The following is a 27,901-nucleotide window of genomic DNA, read 5'->3' as shown; positions in this document are numbered from 1 at the left end:
GCATCAATAATCAACTGCTAGTTGGTCAAACATCTTGATGTTGTCTCTTTGTGGTTTCTGGAGTCTGACATGAGGAGGTTTACACAGAAAGAGGACAAAATAGGGGAAGAAAACGCCTACTAATTATATATATTGTTTTTTGGCTGGATTTGTCAGTGCAGCAGTTTGTACATTCTGTCTCTCTGCCATGTTTAATGTGAGTTGCTCGCCCACATTGTCAGAAACGTCAGTTGAGAACTGGGCTGGCGTGACCACTGCATTATTACCCAGGGGTCTCCAGGGGTGCATGGGCCTGGACCTTCACAGGGAGAGGGTCGGGCCAGGGGACAGGCCTGTGTGAACAGCTGTGCCCTGTTTTAGATCTGCGTACTCAGTTACCTCTTACTCTTTGAAGAAGTCTTTCCTTACACACTTTCACACATGCAGCGCACATTAGTAGAGTAGGGCTCGGATATTACTATGGGACGAGAAGTTCAAATGACTAAACTTTGATTTCTCAATTTAAGAAAGAGCCAGATGGTTTTGGTGGCTTTTCAAATTGCACTTTTAAAATGATGAATCTTCAAAGGTTCTTCAAATGGCGCTTTATAGATTCATTACAGTCTGAAGACCTCCTGAAAATTTGGCTCTTTGCTGCAACAGGAACCAATTGTGAATCCATATAGCTAGTAAAGTTCTTTGTAGAACCACAAATTGTTCTATGTATAAGCCATAGTGGTTTTCATTGCACTGTAACACTGGAGCACATGGTCATCATGTGGTACAAAAGATTGTACATTCATACTGAGCTGCCACAGCAACGTTTCAGAGAGATAGCCTCAATCATATTTTAAGCAATGGTTGGCTTGACAGTCCTGTGTTAAGTGTGTGACAGTGGAATTCAAAAGCATGACAGTAATCACTTAAAAAACATCAGCTCTGTCTGAGAACCACAAAATGTTTCCATTCAGGAGTTTCCAGCAGCCTTTCTCCATCACCTAAAAGTTCAAACACATATCAGTGGAGCTACGTACAGAATTTCAAGCTGCATCATCCTTAGAGGGAGGGGGAACCTGTATTAAGAGAGCTGCTTGTCCGGAGGACAGTGCAAAACAACACAACAACCATGATCACAATAGCTGTGTTCAAATATATTGAGAGGATGTACCGCTAAATAATCATAAAACTGAGTCTGAGAGGCACTGAACCAACCATTTCAGATCTTGCAAAGTGCTCCTGTTACGGATTTGTGTTATTACTCCACTTATGCCTCGTTCATATTCAGATACAAACATTACGCAGAATGTCTTCTTCAGGTCCTGCCATTGAGCTTCATTTGATTAGAACAGACTTTTTTGGGGCGCCCCTATAGCTCAGTTAGTAGGATGTGTGCCCCATGTATTGAGGCTGTCAGTGCTCTGCAGTGGCCGCAGGTTTGACTCCCACCTGTGGCTCATTTGCTGCATGTCGTCCCCTCTCTCTGCCCCCTTTCCTATCGTACCTTCAGCTGTCTCTATCATAAAGGCTAAAAAGCCCCCCCCCCCCCCCCCCAAAAAAAAAGTTAAAAAAAAAGAAAGAAAGAAAAGAACAGACTTTATTTGCGTTGTCAATCAGGACACCAGACTGTGACATGCAATCGCTACGACAAAGCTACTAGATTTTAATACATATGATGAAAAATGAAAAATTATTTTTCTAATGTGCCATCATATAGTCTTATGCAACAGTAAATGCCTTCAAATTTACAAAATTTATGCTTAAAAGTGATAAAATGTGTCTTGATTACATCATCATATGCCCCTACACTGAGCAGTTGGTCCACAGTCTCTTGCATGAAGACATAAAACTGCCTTCCTCTTCCTGCCGGATATCCTGTCGAATTACACCTATGGATGATCTCTCCTCATGCTGCACCTCGCCCAAATATTTGTTTAATCAGGGTGCATCAAACTAAGATGTCAAGATAGTTTGTGATTTTAATCTGGTGTAACTGGTTTCTGCTGTAGTGCTCCTATTCACAGAGATAGGCACTGGAAAAGGTTAGATTTGTGTCAGGATACATAATCATTTGAGAAAGTTTGGGAGGTGTATGAGCAAAGTTTTCCAGGGGGTCATACATTTGTTCTGTTTTAACAACTATGGTTCTATAGTTAACTCACTGTAACAGTGACCGAGTCAGGACCCCCTTACAGGGTCACTGGATCATCCGTATGTAACTTATGCTGCACCAGATTCAAAGCATCTAATATGTCTGCATGCTCCTGATGCTTTCAGACATTTGTCTCACGTGAATCAGTTCCAGCAGCAGGGATAGCAGAGCAGACAGCCTCAGTGACTTATGAGCCAGCTGGCTTTTCCTTTGACTTAATTGAAAATTGCATGACACTGATTTAAATGAAGCGGTACTCTGTAATAACAGTTTTCTTTTCCTTGTCTGACATGTGATTGAGTTACACTGGGGAATGCATTTGCAACAGGTGCCTCTAACACAGTGCAGGCATGAGGGCCTCCATGTCCACCCTCAGTAACCTCCCTCTGCCCCAAAGCCCTAAGGCTGCCAGGGAAACCTGATTCCAGTTGAGACTCTGGCACACTGCGGCTGCAACCCTCAGCGTCTGTATTAGTGTGTTTTAGAACATCATTTAAGATTCACGTGTCATAGTATGAAGCTTATTGGTAAGATTTCAAATCCTGAAACAAACAATACACTATTTTTATTTCAATATATGCATCATTTAAGTGTAGGTAATGCATGCGAGGACAGTGCTTATAACTGCAGTTAAAGTTATATATTTAAAGTTTCAGATGTGTAATTTTGAAATATCTTCAAAGAATTTTAAGGTTCACCCATGTGAAGAAGATTTGTCATATGAGTAATATCAGTGAGGACTTTTGTGTAGGTGGGACAATGTTTATGTCACATCACCCACAGTTACATAGTTTTTCATTTCATTCATTATTTCTCACAAATTCAGTATTCAACAGTAGGACTTTTTTCACTGGGTGTTTTACCTCTTACAAGACCAAATTAAACCCCAGTCCCTCAGAAAAATCATACACCAGTATTTTCTCCTTTCTCCTACAATGGATGCCCATAATGTTTGTGTCTCTCTCCTCTCCTTTAAACCCGTTGTTGTAACTTCCTTGGACAGAAAGGGTGAAGCGAGTCCTGTGGAGGTGATTGGTTAATTATTGTCACATGACCTGCAGTGTGTTTGCTGCATTCGATAAAGTTGAGCTGTGGAAAAAATTACACACATTGCAACAAATGTGTGTTGCGGTGGCATCGCTGTCATGTGTCTCTATTGAAAATAATGAATTTGTGTGTGCAAAAGATGCAACATCCCCTTAATTAAGGGACTGAACCCTTAATGAAGCAATTACAGTAGCTTCACCAGGAGGGTGCAATACATGGGAAGTCCACAGTTCTACGTCAGAGTTTGACCCCTACTGGGGGGGGGGATCATCCACAACAGTCACTGTAATGTAAATGTAGGTTTTATGTTTTGTTTTTAAAGGAGGGGGTGGACTATTGACTGGCAGTGTGTCATTATTCTTTATGTCTCTTTTTCATCTTGCTTTATTTTTAATTTTCATAATCCTCATAAAAATACTAAATCAAATTTGGTGAATGTTCATACTATGCAGTTTCCAAATAATGCCTAGTACACCCCCTCCCCACTAAAAAATAAAAATGAACTCTACTTTTTAGTGGAGAAATAAAAATAATAACAATTCTTTGCATTACAGTTCCTCGGTTGCTGATTACTTCTGCACGTAACAATCACATCCTACCGGCAGCGCAGATGTAAATAAGTTCTAGTAACTTTAAGTTAAAAATTAGAGGTGGGTGTTTCGCCTTTAAGAGTTAAGAAACTTGAAACCTTGTTTGCGCAACAATCAGTGCAGCTCACAGCCGCCAAAGTGTCTAGACTAGCACATGATGGTAGTCAGCCAATGGCTCCACCGCTCTCCTCGGGGGCCCCGTGTGTGCGTGTGTGTGTGTTTGTGTGAGTGTGTGCGTGCGCGCGTGTGTGAGTGTATGTGTGTGTGTGTGTGTGTGAGGAAGGGGGAGGAGGCGGGGGGGCAGAGAGACACGGAGAAAGAAAGGGATCGGGGCTGCAGTTTGGTTTAGATCTGAGTAGAGAAGCAGGAGCGCGACTGAGCCTCGGATTGATCCTCCTCGTGTAATTTCAGCTCGCATGGATGTTTTGTTGGGATTGTAAAGAAAAAAAAAAGAAAAGCAAAAGAAGTGCACTGACATCTCAAGAAGACGACAAGGATCCTGACTTTTAGTGCATTTGCTTGGGATTAAATCGCCTCGAAGTACCTCATGCTCTGCGTGCCGGTGTAGAAAGTAGATTCGAGGTTGTTAAAAGTCCGAAACTGTTTGAGGCTGCGAGTTGCCGTCTCGGGTTGAAGGCTGCTGGCGTTTGAATAATGTTACGAAGTATGTTATGTTATGTTATTATGTACTCTACTTGTTTTATCCGCTCGTAACAAACATATAAACAGCCAATTCCGCAGCGATCCTGGATAGTAAGTCACGTCAGTATTTACTGTATAATCGGCTAAATGAATGCATTTTGATAGGAATGCTGCAGTGCATTTATTGCGCGATTTTGTTGTAGATGCAACAAAATCGCCTTCACTCGAATGTTGCGGCTTTGCCACCAATGCTCGTCAGTTGGCTGTGCATGCATTGCACGGCATTTCACACACATTAATGTTTTGCAACGACCGTAGAAGTGTGTGTAAGATTCGGATATCCGTACAAGAATAATAATAATAAAAAAAAAACCCTTATAGATTTTCAAGTTGTCGTATGTTCAGGACGAAACGCTCAGGTCTTGTGCGGCGACTCTGGAGAAGCCGTTTGATCCCAGATACAGAAGGGGAAGATGGAAATGGCAAAACTAGTGAGGGCTGTAGGGACGATCTGTTCGGAAACAACCCAGAGAAAATTCCCAAAACGGAGTTCAGACCGATGACCCCTAGCGGGTCTCTTGTAGGGGACACAGGGCGTGGGTGCACCCGGAGCCCCGTGGAGAGCAGCGCCTTGGGGGTCACGTCGGACCAAGATGGGGGTGCGGTGTGCGTCCAGGAGCAGGGGAGCCCTCGCTCCATACAGGACAGAGAATGCAGGACTGTGACGTGCTGCTTATTTAAAGACCGGGACCACTCCGAGCTAAGGGGTCCAGAGACGGCTCAGGGTACCAGGGATCCAGGGTCGTGTCACTTCGTGCTGAGGAACCTCGGGCCGCGGGACAGCGGCTCTCCTGAGGCGCAGGAGGCGATGCCGCGCACGGTGTTGGAGCAAGAACTGAAATCAGCCACATACTCTCTTTTGAAAAGGCTAAAGGAAAAGGCGCTGGATACCTTACTAGAGGCAGTGGAGTCCAGAGGAGGGATGCCGAGCGACTGTGTTATGATTTCACGGACAGAGCTGAGGTTGGGCGGCCATGTGGCATCCCCACAGCTGCTTGTGTGTAAACTGTACCGCTGGTCCGACCTCCAGCACCCTGCACAGCTCAAACCGCTCTGTGAGTGTAAGAGCTTTGGGGCACCGGACAGTCCGACAGTATGCTGCAACCCCTATCACTACAGCCGGCTCTGTGGGCCAGGTAAGAGCTTCTGCCACGACACAGAAACTGTCTGTCTGTCTGTAGCACCTTACGGGCCTACACACATGCTGCTTTTGGGTTAAAGTCACCAGGTGGTCCATTAACAGATAAGACATCTGGCTCTGTACTGTTTGTTTTTCCAGAACAGGGTTTCTCAGCTTTCTTGTGTTGAAGCAGTTTCTTACCTTCTGCCCATGCTCTTCAGGTGAATCCTGCAGATACATCTGAACAATGAGGTCACTTTGTCCATTTGCATGTGAAATTTTGCTACATGATTAAATAGAGCACTGAAAAGATCTCAAGATTGCCCTTTACAGGTGACTTAAGGGCCCTCTTCCAGTTTGTGATGGGCCTTGAAATAATCCAGAGAATCTGTCCCTGCCACCTTGTTTTATTTGTCTGGTGTTTGGCTTACTTTATCACAGAGAGATCGAGAAAGGCTGACTGTTTGATGCAATAGTTAATGATTACTGAAGTCATGCTTATTGCAAGGTGAACAATAATAAAATCACTGTGAGCCAGGGATATGAGCAGAGGTAGATCTGACCAACAATAAATGTGAGACAGTTGGCTTTTTGCCAGTTTGGAAATATTCTAGAGGAATCTTTATTAAATGACATATATTTTGAGGAAAGTGCCCAAATCCATGCAAGATATTGAATCATTTAAGTATGTTTGCTAATTTCTGAAGATTTTAGTTGCCTAGAAAGTTGCATTTGAGCAGGTTGATGCTGCACCCCAGCATCATTGTGAAATCTGGGCTTTTCAGTGAAGGGCAGTGTTTGGACTGCTGCTGTCCTTCCAGGTTTCTTACATTAGTTCCCAAATAACACAACATACATGACATATTTAATGTGTCTGAATGTGTCCATGCCTTCGGTGTGATTGTCAATAAAGCCATTTTTGGGTCTTACCACTGTTTCTTGCAGGGTTGTTGCCAGGAAGGCCGATCCATTAACACTGTATGACAGGTATAGACTCACTTATAGGTCTGGACCTGCTACCATAGGTCAGTATAGTTGGTATTGCGGTCGAGGATCGAGCTTTATTTTCACAATCAATGAGCTATCTATGGCAGAACCTCCCTGACCTATATTAAACAGATTCAGTTCTGGCAGGGGGCAGGCCTGCGATTTGGCAAACCTTAGACGCTGGGCCACTCGACCCCGCTGACCCGATGACAAGGCGTGGTATCATGTGTAAAGATGCGAGCGTCAGTATTTCTGTCTTCTCACTGGCACAGGAGGTGGATTTTCCATAACATCCATGTTTACTAGAGCCAGCTGGCTGTGACAAGCACTTCAAAGTCACAAGTCCAACAATACCAGAATTCATAGCGTGCAAATGAGGGAAACTGATGTTGATTTGACCCTCATGTCCCACCATACTATTCAGCGTAATAACAAGTGATTATGCACTAGAAGTTTACTGGCAAACCACGGTGTTTGTTGGTTTGAATAGTTACAAATAAAGAGTAGGAAATGAGTTTCCCCCTGCTGAAGTGGATGTCAGGGTATGTGCATTGTGATTTTCTTCCCACTAAAACTAGCAAGATAAATTGTAAGAAGAGAGAGTGGGGCACATACCCCATATTGGGACTAAGGCTCGTAGTAGACATAGCTCACATGCGCTCATGCGTGGCCCGATAGAGCTGGTATTTCTTTCATGCTATTCAAGAAGGGGGGCTTTGAATCAAGACCTTAATCACAGGTTTCTACAGTGTTTGCAAATGGGGAAGTGAGAAATAATACGAGAACGTCATTCTGTACATGAAATGAATTTTATCTGAAAAGCATTTAGATGCTGAAAACATGCCTAAAAACACGCTGCGTTGAAGCGTGTTTCCACCGCTGTTCAGTCTAGGTGTGTTTGATTTTAGAATGACGTGAAAACAAATGAGCGCTGCAGGTTTAATGTGAGAGTTTTTAAGGATTAAACCAGTTTGTAATATGTAGCAGAGAGCTTGGATTGAAGCGGACAAAAACTTTCTCCTTTCATTTTGCCCGACATTATACTTTTCAAATGAGATCAGTTTCAAGTTGCGCTTTAAAAGCCCTTTTGTCCTAAGGAGGTCCCCTCATGCTATTTAGGTGAAGGAGTGGTGATAATATACAGTTTGCATACTACTGGCGCCAGACTGACTAGCTGTGTATCTGAGTGACTGAGTTCAGATCCCAGCAATTACTGCCGCCACTCTTAAAGGACCCGCTGCTATTATGCTTTTCTCCTTCCCCTTTTCCCTGTAGGCGAGGTCACAGTGTGCTCACAAAGTTTTCTTTCCTCTGTGCTTTTCCTTCTTGTGCAAGTTATTCTCTTCATTCCTTCTCTCTTTATTGGATAAAATCAAGGTCTGCGAACACAATGAAGTTAAAAAGCAGAGATTTACTCTGAATCATTAAAGTACTCACCGAAAGTTATGGTTAGTCTCTGTGGTTGTTGTAAAGGCGGCTTTGGTTAAATAATATGAGATTTAATAACAGGAACAAATGTGTAGTTTTCTGTTGGCTTTATTAGCTTTTTAATAAGGTTTTGAACGAAATGAATTCATTCTGTAGTGTAGACACGAAGCTGTAAGAGTGGTAGTCTGGTGTTTACTTTGAAAGGGATCTGAAAACGTTTCGGTCATAGAGCATTTTGTCGAAGGCTTTCTGATGGCTTGTGTTAGCATGTTTACTTGCTTAATAGATGACTGTACCTTAGCACAAAATATGATGTCATAAACACTGTTTAGTTGCCTTTGAATTGCTGTAATCTGAAATATTGCCATCTTTAGATGAGTGTAGACTACAAGACCACAAGATATGTGTTACAAGAGGTTTTTGCTGAGCAGCTTTGTCAGTCACTTTCCACCGGAGGCTTTTATCTTATTCACGCAATCGTTGTCTGACAGTGTTTCAGTCCATGTATGCTTCGTAAATGTCAGATAGATCTTCTTAGACCCCAAAACTGAGTTTGACTTGCACAGATAGGATTTCCTTGTTTCCTTGTTTGGTGACCTCACAGCAGGGTGTTAGTTTTACCTTTCTTACTCTAAAGAGCATTTCTTTCCTTTAGTAGGTTACTGACATGACTGTTTTGTGTTACAGAGTCACCCCCACCTCCTTATTCGAGGCTTTCCCCAAATGAAGAACACAAGCCACTGGGTAAGTGACAGACACACAGACGACCTCTGTGGCACCTGAAGCATGCTTTCTATTTCATCCTTACTTGTTGGTGTTCGTCTGAATTCCGCTATTAATATTCGATCCTCTGTGTTTCGACTTGTAACCAGGTAGTTGTAGAGCATTAATTACTCAACGTAATATCTGTTCTTACATTCATAATTACAGATATTTAAAGCCTGCAAATTGTGAAGGGAATGAGGAGTCTTTTGTTTAGGCTTTGGTTTAACAGGAAGAAACAGGAATAAAGCAATGTGGAGAATTTTAATGGCTGTAATTGGGCACAGTTACTGGCAAACTGCATGGTGGCTTTGAGATGAGACCTAGACCAGCATGTGGCATGATATCAGCATGCCAACCAGAGCCAGTGTGGGTAGTATGGTGTGGGTAGTATGTACTGTGGGCTGCTGGGACTCTGGAGCCTGGCTGCTAGCTGGGGCTGCAAGCCTGAGTACAGATGAGGTTTCTGGCGGCATTTGGGGGGATGTCATCAGGTAAAGCCTGTTAGTGGAGTTGCCAGATTGTCCACGATGAGATGAAAGGCAAACACGGGGTTAATTGTTTTGAATTTGACACGAAATAGGAATCATGTTCTTGGACCGGTGATTAGGGAAAGTAGCCGTTGTCAGCAGCTGGAGATTGAAAAGCTCATTTCTCTTTTATTCCCCGCAGATCTGTCAGACTCCACATTGTCTTACACTGAAACTGAGGCAGCCAGCTCACCAAACATCACACCAGGGGAATTCTCAGGTGGGTGTGTTTCTCCAACTGTCTGTCAGTCTCCAAATAAGGTGTTTATATCCGAAATGTCTTACACTGATTTTCAGAAATTAATGATTACCAGAAGTTTATCATCCCAGAGAAGCCGGTCTGTAAATACTGAAGTAATTTGTCAAACAAGGACTTCAGTTTCTCAGAGAACTTTAATGTTCACTTGTTTTTCTGTTATGCTGTACATTATGTGTTTGTTAGCGCAGCAGACATACTGCTGAGTTTTGGATGATTAAATGCTGTCTGCAGCAGAAGTGTGGTTCGACATAGAGGACATAGAAGTGAGTGTGGGTTCGAATAATTTCATAACATGAATCAGACACTAGATATCAACTTAGACTCTTTTTTGACTGTTTGAAGTAGTAAGGCTGGTACAGTGACACATTAACTGGCTTGAATTAAGAATGACTCTGTTACTCTAGAAGCATAACATAAAGAGAGCTTCCTCCTTCTGCATCATGTGAAGTGGGTTTTCTTGATGGTTAAAACAAAATGATGATGATCAAAGTTTCCATACAGCAAAGATCGTTTATACACAAATAAGGGGTTTGCTTTTTCCCTGAACTATGATTAAAATCGATAGTTTGAGGCATTTGTTCATTTGTAAATAAAAGATGTGTACTGTCTTCCATGCTGATGGGTTTGCATGTTGTTGTCCATGTTGAAATAGCTGCATGTCTGTGCATATAGCTTTAAATCTGAATAATAAAGTCTATGAATGGCAGTATTATCATGATATTAATCGCAGTGCTTTCATGATGACGCTGTTCAGTGTTCTGCATTGTTTTGCTGCCCCGGCTTTGAAATGGTTAACTTAAGTCTGGAGGAAAAAAGAAAAGGAAGGTATAATTCTCTCAGAGTGTACTTTAACGACGGTTCAGTGCTCCGCTCTGCATAGCAGCCTGGATGAATACGCAAACTTATGAAGGTAATTTCATTTGGATGTTGCACTTTATTCTGTCTCATTAAGGGCCATTATGAACAGTCCGAGCTTTAAAGATAAAGGTTTCATTGTGAGCGGTGCAGAGGTTCAGTGGGGCGTGTGCGTTGGCCACAGAGCCGGCCTCCCCTCCTCTGTTTTTCTTTGAGAAATATTTGAGTGGGATCAAACTGTAATAAGATCCAAGCTCGCTCAGAAACACACACAAACACACATAGTTGTGCACATGCATGTGCACAGACACTCACACGTACAACTCTATCTAGCCTGGCTGTAAGTGGGCTGCAGGGAGGGGTGGGTTCAGGGAAATGGAGTTGCTCCTGTGAATGGGGCCACACCAAAGGAAGCGAGCAGAAACAGTCCTGTCCTCTGATTTGAAATGAAACACTCCTTTTTCATGGCATAGAGTGAGCATGCCTCCCCCCTCATGCTAGGGCCACAGCCAGCATGCGCAGTATCATGCGGACGGGGAGTCGGACCCGTCATTTTGGGGCTTGCAGGGAGCAGCGTTTCCTGTTGAAGGCTCTGCCATGGCTCAGAGGCCTGGACACTGAGCAGTTGACATGGCTACCTGGCAGTGAAGTATTCAGTCAGCAAGGGCCCCCTCCTCCCCAGTACACATGCTGTCACCACCTCAGCATGGCCCGGCGACACTCCCTGAGTCAACAAATGAGGGGCTTGTCAGAGCGCGCACCACAATTCCTCAGAGACTGTGGTGAGGAGGGAGGATCTAGACATGCTAGGCTTTGGTTTCTTCCAACTGTGTTGCTGCTTGTACAGGCCGGGCCAGTTCGCTCTGCATTGGCTGTGTCACACTCAGCTACTTGGACTTGGGAAAGGGAATGACCGGTGCTCTACAGGGTGATAATTTTCCTTGCTGTGAGCTAATTTGTGTCGCCAGTTTGTCTCTGATCGCGTTGCATTTGGGTTGTGTGCTGGCTCTTGTCCGTGTAGAGCGAAAGAAACCGTTAGCATCTTGTCAACAGATACAGATTCTCCACCGAGTGTTTGACCTAGATAGTCAGAGCATATTCCATCATAAGACCAAGAGCCTGAAGGCTTCCTACTTAGTTCTGCTTTAACATACAGGCCCTTAATCCATATTGTCAAGTTTTCCTGTGTTGAACATGTTGCTGACCTGGAGATGACTTTCCCTGTGAATCCCCCTGCAGCTCAGGTAGAGAGAGTGTGTAACCGGAGTATGTATGGGATCCAGACTCCACCTCTCATGCAGGAACAAGTAAACCTCTTAAAAGCAAGTCTGGGGGGCACCGAGTGGATGGGTGGGGTGTAGTTGAATAATCAACTACAGTTTGCAGCCCAGGGCTACAGAAATACCCACTGAGCATTCTTCTGCATCACACAATGGCAGAGAAACAGATCGGAACTGGTCGGTTTGGTAGATAAGCTTGTTCTACCACATCAACCAATATTCACAATGCATTCAGTGGAAGCTGAAAAGTAGCTCTCCTTCTGCTTTAGACTATTTAGTGCCATGTTAATGAGGGATGTGTCTTTTAATCAATACACTCCATGTTGTTAAGTTAATGTTAGAGTTATATTCAAGTGCAGATACATTTCTCTCGTCCCTCTGGCTGATTCTTGCTGTTGTTTAACATACTGAAATATTCCTACTCATGCATTCTTAAAGGCCTGTGCACATTCTTGTATTAATGTCTCAGTGTAATACTCGTATCTTCAGTTATTGTGAAGCCATTTGAACCGGTCACAGTGTTTTATTTAAACGTGGCTGTGTCACAATGCGGGAGAGAGACAGCCCCACCAGGCACTCTCTGATGTCTGTTTACGTCATGAGCGGCCCCAGCTTTCGAGTCTGTGCATACATAGTATACCTTAGCACTGTGTGTGTGTGAGAGAATGTGCCTTTGCTGCTGCGAACCTCCCCGTCTGCCCGCACACCTGTTTCCTCACTCCGTGGGCCTCGACGTGTGGACATCAGAGTGAAGCCCTTTGAAGCAGGTCTCATTGCTTCCTGTATGACTGTCTGAGGGGTGTTTTCCCCCTACGCATTGACTTTATTATGTCAGTCATATTGTCTCTGACATTGGGGGCTCTTAATGTTTGTCGCTTCTTCATTATAATACTACGCTGGCCAGCTTTTGCTCTCAATGTGGGGAGGCATGCCAAGATGTTATTGCATCACTGCTCAAGAATTTCAGTCACTGAAGATATGGTCCTTTTCAGAGAGATAAGTGTCAGTGGAGTGATATTAACAATATTTATGTGCAGTGAATGATGCAGGCCTTTCCTCTGTGCCTGATCGAAGCCATTGTAAGACCGTGGCTCCAGTTTGCCTACGGTGTTCAGTCAGCAGAGGTTGTGTCCTCAATCAGCCCAGTGGAATTTGTCAGCATAACACTGTGTGTACACGCTCATGTTGGTGTGAGTTGAGATCACCCATGTGAATGGAGGGCCTCCCTCAGATTTGCTGGGTCAGGTGACCAGAGGACATGCAGAGTGACCTGAGTCACTGTCCTTTTTTTTTTTTTCATTATTATTTTCCTCTTTTCTTCCCCTTCCTGAGAGTGTAGGAAAGTTGGACTGGAGGAGCGGAAAGATTGAAAGTTGTTAGACGTGGATTACACAGAGTGCTGTTGCGCTTACTGGAGGGAAGAGCGGATCAGCAGGTAGTCAGGGTTCCCTCACAGTAATCACACAGTGCTCTCCTCCGTCTGCCTGCCTGCCTCTGGAGGAAAGGCCAGCGCTGTCTCTCTGGATGTCTCGTCTGCAGACAGGCGCTGTGTCAGGTCCGCTCCGGTATTGACTGATTCTTCCAGGCAGAACAAAAGCAGTTAGTAGATAAATGAGAAGGACGTCATGTGAGTCACACAACAGAAATTATAGTGTCCAACACACAGGTGCTGGGACTGTGGAGGAAAAAAAGGAGATCTGTAAAGCTTTTGTTAGAAAAGTCTATAATTCTTCCCAAGGTCCTCATAAGTCCAGTTGCATGCTGACATACATTCACATGCAAGAGCAAAGCAAATTACATTGTGCAGTCAATACTAATCACAGCCGGCCTGTCTGTGTCAGGAAGAGGCCAGCACTAAGCATCAAACCATCCCCTCCGTCGGAGACAGTGGAAATGCATGGAATAATTAGACAGTGGAATCAAGGCATGTGATGCCTCTCTTGATTAACGTAGATTAGATTGGACCCGTATTTGTTGATTTGACTTTGAAGGCATGTGATTCCACTTCTGCGAGGAAGTAATTAAATAGCATATCTACTGTACACATCTGAAAAGATCTGAGATAGATTGCACCTCTAATTTGCTCTGAACTGTCTCGTTCTGTTTGTCCATATTAGATCATCTGTTCAGTTCATCGCTGTGGCCTTGGTATTTTATGGATGGCTCTTTTATGTTGTGCTCTATTTTTTCTCTCCTGAGCTTAGAGATGCTGAGTGACATAATGTAGGTGACATCATTTACTGCACACCCAAACCCTCAGCCAAATAATTAATTTATAGCTCCGGATCCATCATATTCAATGGAATACTAATAATAAATGTCATCCTTACTTTATAATATAGTGTGTTGAATATGTTCCTCTGCCGCTGTGCAGACATCGGGCTGTCTTGATGTAGCAGCAATACACTGACTCTGCAATGCGCAGACAGAAGTATGATCAGATGGAGTGACAACTGCCTCAGCATGTTAGCGAAGTCCCCCTCCCCACCTCGAGGCACGATCCCCCTGTTCTGTCCCACAGACCCCAGAGTGATGCAGCTTGGGCTCATCTGCCCCTGCAGCCTGGCACATGGCCTCAGGTTTCCACCGCAGCCCTGAGCCTTCCCAGCGCCTGGCCGCCCACACTCCCTCAGGAGCCCCAATGCTCCAGGATACGGGATGTGGAAATAATGTGACTCGAGTGCTTCCACCCTGCCTCCCGAAATCAGGTTTTGCGGATTGTTTATTTGAGGGGAAGGAGGCCTCAGACAAACATCCTGTTTTAAAAAGCTGCCTGGGTTTTGTAGCAGCGCAGGGCGGTGAATTGCCCCTTTGACAGTGGGGAGAGACTGAGGAATGTTGAAGAGAAGGCCAGCATCTTGGGAGACATGAGGGGGCTCTCCTCATCCGTTTGTCATGTCCAGTTTGCAGAGTCCATTTTAAGCTGGGGGCGGAGGGTTGTTGCTATACATCCTGGAGGGTCTTGTGCTCTATTCTCTCTGTAGTGGCGTAGGGCCTGTACCCACAGTCCTCGTCTCAAGTATCCGTTCCTGTCCTGGGAGGCTGGCTTCCGTTTCCCCTTACGTAACACACATACACATAGAGAAAGAGCCATTGATAACAGCGATAAGGCCATTTTTCATTTTCCCTTTCTCAGCATTGTTAGGCTGTGGTGTGCCAGAAATGCACTTTCAACTTTTTATCCCAGGGCTTATGACATTGAAGATCCTCAGCAGAGTCCTCCGCAGTCCACATGACCCACTGGCTCATTAATACAGTGTGTTTGTTGTCGTGTATGAGGGGTGTTGTGTGTTTGCATGTGTGTGACTGTTTGTGATTTTATTGCAGTGGAGTTTGTTTCCCATCTTCCAATTTGAGACAAGGTCTTCTGGCCATTAGATTATGATGTTTTGTGGGGTTTTTTGGAGTTTTAGAAGATGTGAGCCAAGTCAAGATAAACAGCATTCACAGAAAGCCTTACTGTAGGTTTATGGTAGCCGGAGAGGAGGTGGTGTAGTTGTCATTGCCTTAAGATTTTGACTGAATGTGCTCTAAAGAGTTGATTTTCAGTTCGAACTGGCAGCACAGGTCCTAGACCTGGTGAGGTAATGTGACCTCTACGTGCAGAGTGAAAGCCATGCTAATCTAAAGCAGTCCTTAGAGAGGCCTGAAACCCCTTACATGTCAACAGAAACTAGCCTGCTGAGGTTAGTATTTATCTGTCTCCGCTTGGCAAGCCAGCGTGGTGCCAGTGCTGTTGGGTGTTTGACTAACTTCTGAAGGGCTCACAGATTAAGATAAATCTATAGCCTCATACATGACCATGTGTCTGGGCTCACAGTGCTGTGCTTGTTATTTGAATTTGCAGAGTGTACTGTGCTCAGCCAGGATAGGGTAGACCCGTTTCATTTTTGGGCTCACCACACAGATTAGTGGTGTAATGGTACACAAAATTCATGGTTCGGCATGTACTTGGGTTTTAAGGTCACGGTTCTGTACATTTTTGGTACAGCGGGGAGACAAAAAAATGGCTCTTTGTCCATAATTTTCAAAGTGTAACAATTAAGACCCTCAACTACTGTTGATGTTGTCAATGATAAAAAAGTAAACAACAAAAATAAACACCACAAAAGTGAGTAATTCTGTGACTATGGTCACATATCCACAGACACAAACACTCTTACAGCATTAGTTGTTGCTTTAGTCTGAACGTGCAGTGGGAGACTGCCTGAACGCTGTGGGGAGAAGCACTCAACTCTTTCTGCTAATCGACACATTCAGGTGACGGCATCATAAATGACAAGTTTGAAGGGTTTCCACAGACAAATCTGACTTCAGCTGAACAGTGTCGAGACACAGTTTGACACTATTTGTCCATTTTTTGCTGTAACTAACCTGGAAACTGCGCTGCTCCATCACAGTGGAGCAGCGAAACCACATGAGCTCGACTAACCAGGCTAAGCTGACTAGCATGCTGCAGCTGAAGACCTTCTGGGTAAAACTTTCACTCTAGAATTTATTTTCCCCACATGGGAGTACGTGAACATAAATAGACAATTTTGACAGTAATAGTGTGGATCACAGAGTGTACCAAACCGAGGAAGTCGTATTCCTCTACTGAACGGCTGGGGATGAATTTATAGACCTTTTACACCCCCCACACAGATAGAAAGGACAGTGTGTAGAAATAACAGTGCCCAGGCTATAATTTTTGCCCCATATTCTACCTTAGCAAACAAAGTAATTGAGCTAATCTTGTCGTGTGCTCAAGGAGGGCTGCTCTTACCATCTTCTCTTCCTTCACACCGCAGCGCAGCACCAGCCTCCACCAATAGCTCCATTCATTCGGCCCAGGGCACAGGGTTACAGCAACAAATAAAGAGTGTGCAATGCCATTAAAAATGTAAGGAATGTCCAACTGTTAGTTTAGTGTTTTAGTGTGCCTCCTCTCAAGGTTGAGAGGGAGAACAATACTCCATTTGAGCTGGCCACTGTAAATGTGCTAGCCTTGCAACGCCTGGCAAGCAGCAGTGAAGGAGGTGCCAGTTGCGGATGCTGTTTTTATTTTCTGACCATTTTACCCACAATTATAAATCCAGACACTGGCCTTGGCCTCCTGTGATTTAGGCCTGTGGTCTGATTGCTGGCGAAAATAGATTTAAGATTTTTTCCCCCTTCCTCCCCAGAGGAGCATTGACAGTTGCGCCTGAACCTATGGCTGTAAGTATTTTTAAAACTCAGAATAGCCGACGCATTCTTCGAGCCTCCAGAATGCTGTGTGTGGATTAACTGTTGGGGCCTGTGTCATTCGACATCTCTACACAAGCCTTTTACAGCCAGAGGGAAAGGATAGGAGCTCATTGTTTATGGGTGAACAGTAAACTCCCGGTGTATCAAGGCCTTGTTAATTTTCTCTCTACTTTTCATGTGTAAACTGAGAGACAGGGACTCGACTTTTTTTCCCTCTTTCCTTATCTCGAACTTGATCTACTGGAGCTATATCTTCATTCCACTCCCTTGTCCTAACATGGGGCCAAGCATGATAGACATAATTTGGAGCCTTTGATCTTGTTCCCTGAAAGATGACGCCTTTTAAATCTAAGCAAAAAAAGAAATCTTTATTTTGAGTGATGGTCCAGCAAAACACCAACGATAATATGTTGTTTACATTGCGAGGTATTTTAGCTCCTGTGCATGTACAAGTATGTATGTCCTCAGGTTCTACTAACAACTTGTACTTTGGGATCAAGCTTTTGCAAGTAGTAGTTATTACAGGTCATAAATATGCTTATGTGAAAATTCTCATTGATTATATTCCACATGGAAAATGATATTTACTTTTGTAATGCATGTTTCACTTATCTTTTATTTGTGTGCGTTTCTGAAGGCTTGGCTGTGTGTCTCGGTACGTGCAGTCAGCCTGTCGCATTTCAGGGTACGGTTTAGATTAGAGGTCTGGCTGTAGCTTCCCCCTCTTCCCCTCTCTGTGACTGCCAGCACATAATTTACTTAATGAAATCCTGCCATTCCCTTTAGCTTGGAGATTTTTTGCAGATGTTGACAGGGAAGGACTTTGTGAATTATTGGAAATGTTCACTCCTGCATTTTTAATGAATGTCTTGCTTGTTGTGAACGGCCTGACTTGTCGGAGATGGGGGAAACAGTTGTCATTGTTTGGGGAGCTGGTGTCTGGATGCCCGCGGTGGAGCAGTGTGGGTTACAGCCCAGCAAGTGTTGTGATTGAAACAGAAACTCCGGTGCCACATTATCCTGACAGAACACATTCTCCTCACAGACTCTGATCCACTGGGCCGATCAATAGGAAACCATTGTTTGAACGGCAACTCTGTCCATCATAGCTGGTCCACCTCCCGGCCCGGTGGAAACCAAATACCTGCCTTTCGCCTTAAATTAGTCAGACTAATATAAGTCGTAATAATAGAGTTCCTTGTTATTGTTCATTTGAAACCAAGCCTCCAACATAGCTGTGAATATAGGCCAGCTTAAGTCCGTTTCCTCCCTCGGTGTAGGGTCTTGCTTTTCATCTCTTGAAAAAAAAAAGTTTGATCTAATTAAAAAAAGAGTTTGAAGTGTGTGATGTCGTGTCAGACTTCACTGCCAACGCTTCCTGTCTCACGTGACGTGTGATTTGAGGAGAATATTTCCCCAATCTTAAAGGACAAGAAAGAAAGCAACCTTCTTGCTGCACCCCCACCCCCCACAGTCCTAACCAGAGTAGGAAGTTAGGAGGCACAGCAAGGGGAGGGGGCGGGTGTGTGTGTGTGTGGGGGGGGGTTCAGGAATGTGCAGGGTCTCCTCTACTCAAACGCTCCAGCCTTCTTGGCTCGAACCTCCCTCACACTCTCACAAACAAACACACTCACACTCACGCACACACACAAACAGATAGGTTGTAGGAGGAGGTGAAAGGGCACAGCCACCCAGCAGGATGTTCACTCAGTGTTTTGCTTTCTGTGCTCTCTCAGCCTTCGCTGGCCTTTAGCGCTGCCTGTAGACATGACATCTACAAACATCCCCCCACAGTTTTCGCAGAGCTTTTACATGCCTTGAAGGACTCTCGCAGGCCTCACTCGCATCCCCTGTGCTCCGTGCCTCTGACCCATTGCAGAGCTTGGGAGGAAGCTGTGAGGAAATGAGCGGCACAAAGAGCCATCTCCCTCAAACCAGTGGTCTCTTACTCACGCGCCCAGACGGCTCCTCCGTATTAGCCTCCTTAGCTTCCTGTTCTTTTTACACCCTCTGTTGTTTATTGATTTAATTTATGGACTCTGTTAGTTATCTGCTATCAAGGGTTCAGCGCTTTTCCTCCCTCATGGGGTCATCCCGAAACAGAAACGGAGGGAAAGTGGAGAGGAAGTGGATGACAATGTAAAGCATTCCCATTGTGACCAGCCAGGCTCGGTGGCTGGATTCAGTTTCTCCGGCTCCCACGGCGTTTTCTCCTGGCACGTAGCGCCCTCCCTCTCTTTCTATCTTTCTCTCTCTATCTCTCTCGGCAGAGAAAGGCCAGACCTCAGGGAGAAAAATCCATAGACATATAAGAGCAGCTCCAGTTAGCGTGTCTGTCTGATAAAGCCGACTTTGATGGCAGCGATAGCCCAGACGCCAGCCTAAATGTGGCCTGCTCAGGGGTTGTAGTCGGCCCGTAGGAACCATTGTCTAGAGAATTAAAGCCATATCATTCTCCGGGAGGGGGAGGCTTTTGCTTTAGTTCCACTTTCTTGTAATTGTAAAAGAAAGTTGAATCTAACAAATCGTAGGAGGAGGGGGGAGAGCAGGAATGCACAAAAAAATTTTTTTTGCTCTGAAATTTCACACAACCACAATGTACACACACACAGTCTTCATACCCCCGCCCCACCACCAGCCCCCCAGCCTATCAGTTCATTGGTAGAGTCTAATAGCTGGAGGGGAATCTAATCCTTGGCACAGGATGAGAGACCGCTGCCCCCCCTCCCTCTCCTTGCTGCTCTCCTCTCCTCTCCTCTCCTCGACTGCACTGCTTAAAGGGACTGGCAACAGTGTTTTCCTCTTTTTTTTCCCCCCTCCTCAGCAAAGTTTTGGAGGAATGAGTTCATCTCTGCTCCCCGCTTTGGATTAGGAGAGATGAAGTATAATGGAGGTGGCCCCGGAGCTTGGTGGGGAGATGTTAGCACGGAGGGGAAGCTGTTGTTTGTCTGCCTGTCCCTGACACTCGGCCTCCCATTCATCTCACTCCAAGGCTGTGGAGCTGTGTTTACCCCGGGGCAGCTCTTTTCTGCTTCTCCCTCTGCCCTTTCTCTGCTCCCCCCTCCTTTTCGTGCTGTCTTTAAAAGCATTACTGGATGATCATCAAGGATTGCCATTGAAACTTTCAAGCCCCCATTTTTGTGTACTTAGTAGTAATTATCCAGACTCGCCCTCAAGTGCAAGGAACTCACAGCAGGGTGATCTGCTTTTTTCCATATGTAAACCTGTGGACAAGGCTTGGGCAAGTCCTGTTTAACATAGGCATATTTAAGGCTTGTGCTAATGGCATGTTGGTCTGTTGAAAAAATGATTTAATAACTATAATCATGATCAGTGTTTGCTCTTTCTTTGGCCTGTGACAGTCACAGTCGCCTGTATTATCTTCAGTAAAAAGCTGCTTCGACATGAATACATCAGTAACCAAAAGCATCATAGTGTAACACTCTTCTCTCATTTTACGTGTTATTGAGAGTTTTTGTGTCACAGCTACTCTCACTTAAGCAAAGGATCTGATTGCTTCCTCCACTGCTGTTGTTTTTCATGCAGAATAATAGTTTATGTTGAACCAATACCCCTTATAGCTCAGACGCATGTGTTCCTGCTCGGCTTTCCGAGTTCCAGCAAACTGATATAAGTTTGTGTTGATTGTCTGATCTGATGTCCTGCTTTTGAATTCCTCCAATCAGGCAGGCCACAGGGAAACAGAAAAATCAACAATTCACTTGGTTTCCATGGAGCTCACGCCTTGTTGTGGAAATCAGGCTCTGCAGACCAAATGCTCTCTGTTGTTGGAGTAGCGCTGGTTAAATATCTCTGTTTACTGTGTGACTGTACTGAGACACGAAGTACGTGCAAATACAGGCGTCCGTGGCTACTTTTAATTCACTGGAAGTGTGAGCGGCTTGTTATATATTGAGTGTTGTAATGTTTACTTATTTCTTGACGCTTAAGGGAAAGCCAAACAGAGACTATCCTTATCGTAGTGCTAGAACTCTGCTATCTGGCTTATTCCATGTCTTTCCTGTTGGCCGTGGAAAATGTTGTAGACCCAACAGCTTCCACAGATCTATGTATCTCCCCTTTTTTGATACCAGCACTTTGAACTTGGTTATGTAAGGGATTAGACTTGATTAACTCCTTCACGTGCTCAGGTCATTGCCCCTGGCTGCAGGAACAGGAAGTGCAGCGGTCATGCTGTGGCTGCGTCCCCCGACTCTGAGACTGACACTAAGAGGAGAGGCTTTTGAGAATAAAATAACAATAATAACATGCGCTACTATTCTAATGGGTAAACGGAGCTGTTAAAAGGTGGCAGGGTTAAATGGATGCAGAGCACCAGTAATTGCTCCCAGCCTGTTTAGGCTCCGCCCTGAGCAGACCCTCTGAAAGCCCAACGTGGGATCCAAGAGCGTTGGGTGTCTCTGCTGCGGTCAGAGGGGAGGAAGACAAACGCCCCCCCTTCAACACCTCATGACTGACTTTTAGGTTTGGTTTGGTCTTGGTCTGGCCTCTATCTGCATTATACTAAAAATGCATAATAATTTCACCTGGCTTCAGCCTCTCTCTGCAGACGGAACATCCAAACATGGCTGAAGAAACAAGGCATCCTTAAAAATCTGAGCGACAGAAGGCAGCTTGATCTCTGAGTGAGGGTCACGGTTGCTGTAGTGATATTGTCCAAACAGTCTCCGGCTTGGTGATAGCTCTGCTCTGTTAAAGAGACTCTAATGACTTCTTCTCTCAGAGCCATCACCTCAGCACCTCCACCCAGCCAAAACACACAGGTTCAGGAGAACAACACAAACACGCTGGCTGATTTTCTGTTCTCCATCCAAGCAGACACATGTGCGCACAGTCACACGTAGACGGTTAACACAACAGAGCGACAGGAAAAGGCCTGGCTCATGGTGTGCTCATTGTCTTCCCTCAGGCTCAGGCTTAACATCTGATACATTTCTAACCTTTGTCCTGCTCATTCCTCTTCCTGGTCCTCGCAGTCTTACTGGCTACCTTAGTTCCAGGCTACGTGTGAAAAGTAGACACTATTGACCAAATTGTTTTTGCTTTATTCTTCCCACCTAAAAAGGAGGAGACGGTAGCCATTTGGTCTTTTGTGTTTGTGTGCACAGTTTCAAAGTGAGTTTACCTTGATGTGTGGGCTCCATTTGATTTGAGACAATAGAGGGCCATAAACAAGTTGAGGCTGAGTTCTTTGTGTGGCCGAGCCGCGCTGAAGTAAAAGCTGAGCTCAGAGTGGAGGAGCTGGAGTGTGGAATTCACTAATGGCACATGCATGTTGGGGCCCCTGAAGAGAGGGGGTCATTTCAGCCATCAGTGTGTGCGCAAACACACAGAGAGCCTGTCTGCAGCTTCCCTCCACCCCCACACATCCCTACTCACTAGCTCACTCTTTTCCTCCCCCTCCACAACACAGAGAGCCTTGAACCAGCAGGCGTTTTGTCTGTGCAAGTCTGGTCAACGTTTTTGCTAATCTTTGTATAAACTTTACTAGTGTGGGTCACTCAGCAGAAAGGTTTAGTAGGGTGGGAGGTGAGCGAGGCATTTTGTTGCTGTGTGGATCTGTGATGCTCCACCTTAAAGGCGTTTGTTAATGGGGCGGGCGGTCATTAAGCCCTGAGAGCAGAGAGACTGAAAGGAATGGGGCCACAGGCCCAGGCTTTAAATCCTCTGTGCCAATAGACTCTCTGAAGCAAAATAATGGCATCACTCTGTGTGTGAGTTAATGGGAGCTGATAGCATGAAGGCTGGGGGGTCAGCGGGTCACGGGCTTGTGCTAAGTTGTCAGGGAGCTGAATGCCGTCCCTGGGCCCACAGCAGGGGGAAGAGCAGGGTGGAGGGGGAGGGAGACCCCCTGCCTGGCCCTCTCCCGTCACCCCCCACTCTCGTGGAATGTGAGGAAGATGAGGGAAGGGGAGAAGGAGGCACCCTCATTCTGCAGGAGTAAAGGCTGAAGAGACGGATGTGAGGTCATAGACTCCACCAGCCTCCCTCTTCTCCTCCTACCACAGTCTTTATGAGCAGTATAAATGCATGACAGCTCAGAGCAGTGTGGACTGAAGCAGCCTCTGAAAGCAGTCGACAGTGCTGTGTGTCTTCAGTACAGTGAAGATAGAAGTCTACCTAGGGAGCAGTAACTCACTTTGGAGTGCTGAGGGCTGTCACTGAAAAGAGTTCACAGACTGCAGCCATGAAAACTGAATTAACAAGCTGATTTACTGGACAGAAATGTTAAGGAATGAGATGCCAACAGAGGAAAAAAAGTGTTTTTGTCATAAGCTGTGCTTATTGAAGTGTGCGCAGGCAAAACACAGATTTTATAAGAAGTTGTTTGTAGATTTTTGGTCCGGGCCCAACACACTACTGCAGGGACGCTTTTGCCAATTTTCAGTGGAAACACTGAGTATAATCCTTAATTCATTTTAGTAAACATGATCTGCTTTGAAACTGCATGTGTGAGCAGCAGTCACTGCCACGGTGCCGGGTGGTCAGTGTTTAATCATCACAGTGCCCTCTTGAGGCAGGGAAGGAAACTGCAGGTCTTCAGTTGGACTGACCTCACTACACTCTCCACCCCCAGGATATGTATAGTAGCTTGTGTGTGTGTGTGTGTGTGTGTGTGTGTGTGTGTGTGTGTGTGTGTGTGTGTGTTGGACGGATGTGCATGCAGTGGTATTTATACAAGGCTTAGATTTCAATACAGTGCCTCCTTCAGTATTTATAGTGTGACCATCTGCTCTGAACAATAAAAAGAGATATTTAATCCCTTAAAACTTAAGCCTTCCTTTTTACTGGCTCTGTTTGCTTTTGTTTATGTTTTGTTTAAAGACTGTCTCTCTGTCTCTGTCTCCTCTAGATGCCAGTATGTCGCCTGATGCCCCTAAGCAGAGCCACTGGTGTAACGTGGCGTACTGGGAGCACCGCACACGTGTGGGTCGCCTCTACACAGTGTACGAGCACTCCGTCAGCATCTTCTATGATCTACCTCAGGGCACGGGCTTCTGCCTGGGCCAGCTCAACCTGGAACACCGCAGCAGCACCGTTCAGCGCACACGAGGCAAAATCGGCTACGGCATCCTCCTCAGCAAAGAGCCGGACGGCGTTTGGGCGTATAACCGCAGTGAGCACCCCATATTTGTCAACTCCCCTACCTTGGACGTGCCTAACAGCAGAACTCTGGTGGTGCGAAAGGTGATGCCGGGCTTCTCCATCAAGGTGTTTGACTATGATCGTTCGTGCCTCCTGAGGCACACCACAGAGGCTGACCTCCTGGACGGACCCTATGACCCCAACAGTGTGCGCATCAGCTTTGCTAAGGGCTGGGGCCCCTGCTACTCAAGACAGTTCATCACCTCCTGCCCCTGCTGGCTGGAGATCCTCCTCAACAACCATAGATAACACAGACGGACCCCACAAACTATCCCAAATATCATCTACCTAGATTTAATATAAAGTTTTATATATTATATGAAATATATATTATACTTGTAAATACGGAGTCATTTTTACAATGTAATTATTTATGTATGGTGCAATGTGTATATGGACAAGAGGAAAAAAACGGAAAATGCACTTTGGCTTATATATATTATATATATAAATATATATAAAGATAAAGAATCTTTCAATACCAACTTGAGAAATTATACAGCAAAATTAGGATGAGTCTGGATTTGGTGTATAGTTTTCATATACTATTAATATCCAGACAAAAAGCTAACACCATTCACACATTGATAATAAAGTATTCGCATAATAATTCTCTTTGTTTGGTCTGCATCATTAGCCCTTTGTTTACATCACATTCAACGTTTCTTTTTGACCTAATTTCATGGTATCCTGACAAGTGTATCGATATTGTTATGACACCGTTATATTTAACCCTACCTGCTGTAATTTACCCAAACTAGGACCCTTCACACCCCTCAGTATACCGCCATTATACTTGTTTATTATAAGCCGTATGTCCTTGTTTCACATTTGACATTTAGGCCAAGGGTTAGTTAGACCGGGAGTAGATGATATAAAGATCAGAGTTGAACTTGAACTCAACTTTGCCAAGCAGAAAATGATCAGATTTCACTGCTTATTCAGAGTGGTCACAGGGAAGAGCAGCGTGATATCTACACTAGTTGTGGTTATAGAGGAGTTAATTAAAAGACCTCAGCAGATAATTGATGATATTTCTATTTCAGTAGCATCTACAGTGTCAAGCACATAACTAGACTTCCAGAAAAGATAGCTCAACTGATCCACATGTCCTTGAGGTCCTAAGGAGCCCCAGTAATGAGGCCCCAGAGGAGATGGTGTAGTGGAGGACAGTGTAGGAGGAAATGATGAAACTACTGAGCCTCAGCAGTTAGTCGATCCTTCCAGAGGTGTTTCTACTTCAGCACATCATCTTTGGCCCGTGGTGGCAGGTCTCAGGTCTCCACAGCCAGCTCGTCTCACAATGGACGTTGTTATAACTGACCAGGGATGCGGCACCCTGAAACCGCCACAGTGATACTGGAATGTATGCAGAGAAACCAAGAAGTTTTACAAGCCTACTGGAATCTTAAAAAACTACAGCCAAGGTGGATGTGGTTTAGCTGGCTTCCTTCATAATTGCTGGTGTTGGGTTGTCAGATTGGCGGTGGTGGTAGTGAGGAGGGGCTGGGGAATGGGGGGCAGAGGACTCTGCCAACATCCAGCAATAGGGGCATTCACTTACACTGTTTCTGGTTTAATGAGTGCTGAACTGTGCAGTTACAAGGGTAGCATTTTTAAAAGTGGGCTCTCCAAGACATCAAAACCTTTGGATGAGCTTTTTGAAGTTGGAGAACAATGCGAGCGGAGCAGAAAGGGGTTCTTTATTTTATGACAGGTTGTCATATTTTTTTTGTTGAAAATACTACTTACCAATCATGTGTGCTGCTGAGTGCAGCGTCTCCCTCCTTCCCCTCCTCCATAAAAGCTCAGACAGCCTCCTCCAGGCCTGCTGTCTGTCTGGAGCCAAGACTGTGTAGAGTTCAAACAGCAGAGAGGAGTGGCTCCACTCCGCCTCTGTCTCTGCCTCCGCTCTCTTCCCTACAACTGGGGGCCATTATCCTGCTCCTTTGTGTCTCTGTTATGGGAAAAGGGCCCACATCACCACTGGAGAGGAACTGGCAGACAATTATATGGGGTGGCGAGGAGCTAAGACACATAGTGGGCAGATTACACAAGCCACCACAGAGGGTATGAGAGGGGGCCTAATTAGACAGGGCTGCGGAGAGGCCAAGCGACAATACACATCTACTGTAGCTGCATCTCTGCAAAGGGCGCCTGCTCTGCTGCGCTCCAGAGCTGAAATAGTTGTGGCAGGAGGACTTTAACTCTGGGCAAGATGAAGGAGGGAAAGGAAAAGCCATGTAAGCAGCTTTGTGAGCTCCATGAGCTCAGGAATGGTATTGATTAGCAGGCTGCAGCCCTCAATCATTTTTTGGAGAAGTCTGTGTCGCTCCCGGCCCCAAAAACCCAGCCGCCATTTTGTTCCACTGTTTATGATACACTGAGCTGTAGTTGCAGCGCTGCATTGATTAGAAACGGATGTTAGAGAGAAAACAACGTAGTAGCCGCTTTTCACAGCAGCGCAAACACTCTGGGTATGACACAGAAATGCTGCATCTGAATGTATCTGCATTTGTGTTTCTGTGCACAAATGAGTCTCTGAGCTTGTGTGCGGACAACTGCTTTTTAAAGCTCGGAGTTTCGAAACCCTGTTATTATGGCTTCTGTCCTGCCAAAGCCTCAGTGCATTCCTCAGACAGTAGATTCTTGTCTGTAAGCCTCTCCTAAGGCCTGGTCCTCCGTGTTCACAGTTGGCCACAAAGGATCAAGGTCTCTCTGATACTTACAATCAAAGTCACTCAACTCATCTGTTCCCTTTTAACGAAAGGTGAGCACACCTGCAAAAAAATCCCTCAGCTAAATGTGAGCGTAAATGAAAAATGAAGACTAATAATGTCTCCTGTTGTTCTCAGAAGAGATTAGAGAGTTAAAACAGACACAAAAGTCAGCACTGAAGAGTTAGTAGGTCATTTGAGCCAGACAGATGTGGAACTACCGCAGCTCGCCGCTACTCCCTCCATTTGATGAGCCCGTCCTGCACATCTGGCCCCAGTAAAAACACAGTGAGGTAATAGCACCTTTTGAAATGAAGAGAGATTACACAGAGCGCCTGAAACACTTCCTGTTCTCTCACTCGCTCTCTCTCTCTGTCTCTGTCTCTCTCTCTCTCACGAGCGCCGGCCCACGGAAGTCTTCTCACCTTGACTGAGGGTGTTAATTACGGCTCCTCGCAGCTGCCATGCTCGCCACTTACTGGGCGTGCTGACGCTTGCCAGCGCACAGGGGATCCACGCTCTCAGAGGGGATTATGGGCCGGCACGCAGAGCAAGCCAAGAAAGGGAGACTTTTCCTTTTGGGTGTTTTTCCACCTTAATAGGCTGAATTTAAGACAGCGGATGAGAAGCGGTGTGACGGATGCGTCTGTGCTTTGGTGTGGGTTGCATGCCTGTTTGCCTGCACAGGTGTGCATTGTGTCTCGACAGCCATCCCGAGCACTTCTTAAACTCCCCCATGTTGATAAATCTTGCTTCCAAAGTGACATTTTTGTTTTGTATCTCCCCAGTGACAAACCATGATCTGCTACTGTGCCGGGGCCCTCTAACGGAGCCTGGAACAGACCATTGAGTAAGCATTTAGGTGGTTTTTCAGAAGCCAAAAGCAGCCCGGTCCTGATGCTCCTCTGCAGATCCCACCCTCCCTTTGGTAATTACAGGGTGCACAGGGGCCTCTCTGACGTACGAAAAGGATTTATTTTAGTGAGTTTCCACAGAGGTTAAAAGAATGCCACAGTGTGAGCACACGCACATGGACACACATACACACACACACACACACCCGTAGGCTCCGTTCTGACAGCATTTATCAACAGCCTATT

At 45.3% G+C, this 27,901-nt stretch overlaps 1 protein-coding gene across 1 annotated transcript; it reads left to right on the top strand.

Annotated features, from left to right (window-relative positions):
• Positions 1-4,672: 4,672 nt before the first annotated feature.
• Positions 4,673-24,461, top strand: smad6b (SMAD family member 6b). The gene is made up of 4 exons (XM_076733015.1): positions 4,673-5,603; positions 8,690-8,746; positions 9,437-9,514; positions 23,792-24,461. The coding sequence occupies exons 1-4, from the start codon at positions 4,805-4,807 to the stop codon at positions 24,331-24,333; spliced, it is 1,476 nt and encodes a 491-aa protein (XP_076589130.1). The 5' UTR covers positions 4,673-4,804; the 3' UTR covers positions 24,334-24,461.
• Positions 24,462-27,901: the final 3,440 nt, after the last annotated feature.

This window comes from Chaetodon auriga, chromosome 6 (genome assembly GCF_051107435.1).
Source record: "Chaetodon auriga isolate fChaAug3 chromosome 6, fChaAug3.hap1, whole genome shotgun sequence".
NCBI lineage: Eukaryota > Metazoa > Chordata > Actinopteri > Chaetodontiformes > Chaetodontidae > Chaetodon > Chaetodon auriga.
The sequence above is the reverse complement of the archived record's forward strand: the minus strand, read 5'-3'. Positions and strand labels throughout refer to the sequence as shown.

Coding starts and splice junctions, on each gene's coding strand:
- smad6b (XM_076733015.1), top strand. CDS start 4,805: ATGTTCAGGACGAAACGCTCAGGTCTTGTGCGGCGACTCTGGAGAAGC. Junction 5,604..8,689: donor CAGCCGGCTCTGTGGGCCAG/GTAAGAGCTTCT, acceptor TTTGTGTTACAG/AGTCACCCCCACCTCCTTAT. Junction 9,515..23,791: donor CACACCAGGGGAATTCTCAG/GTGGGTGTGTTT, acceptor TGTCTCCTCTAG/ATGCCAGTATGTCGCCTGAT.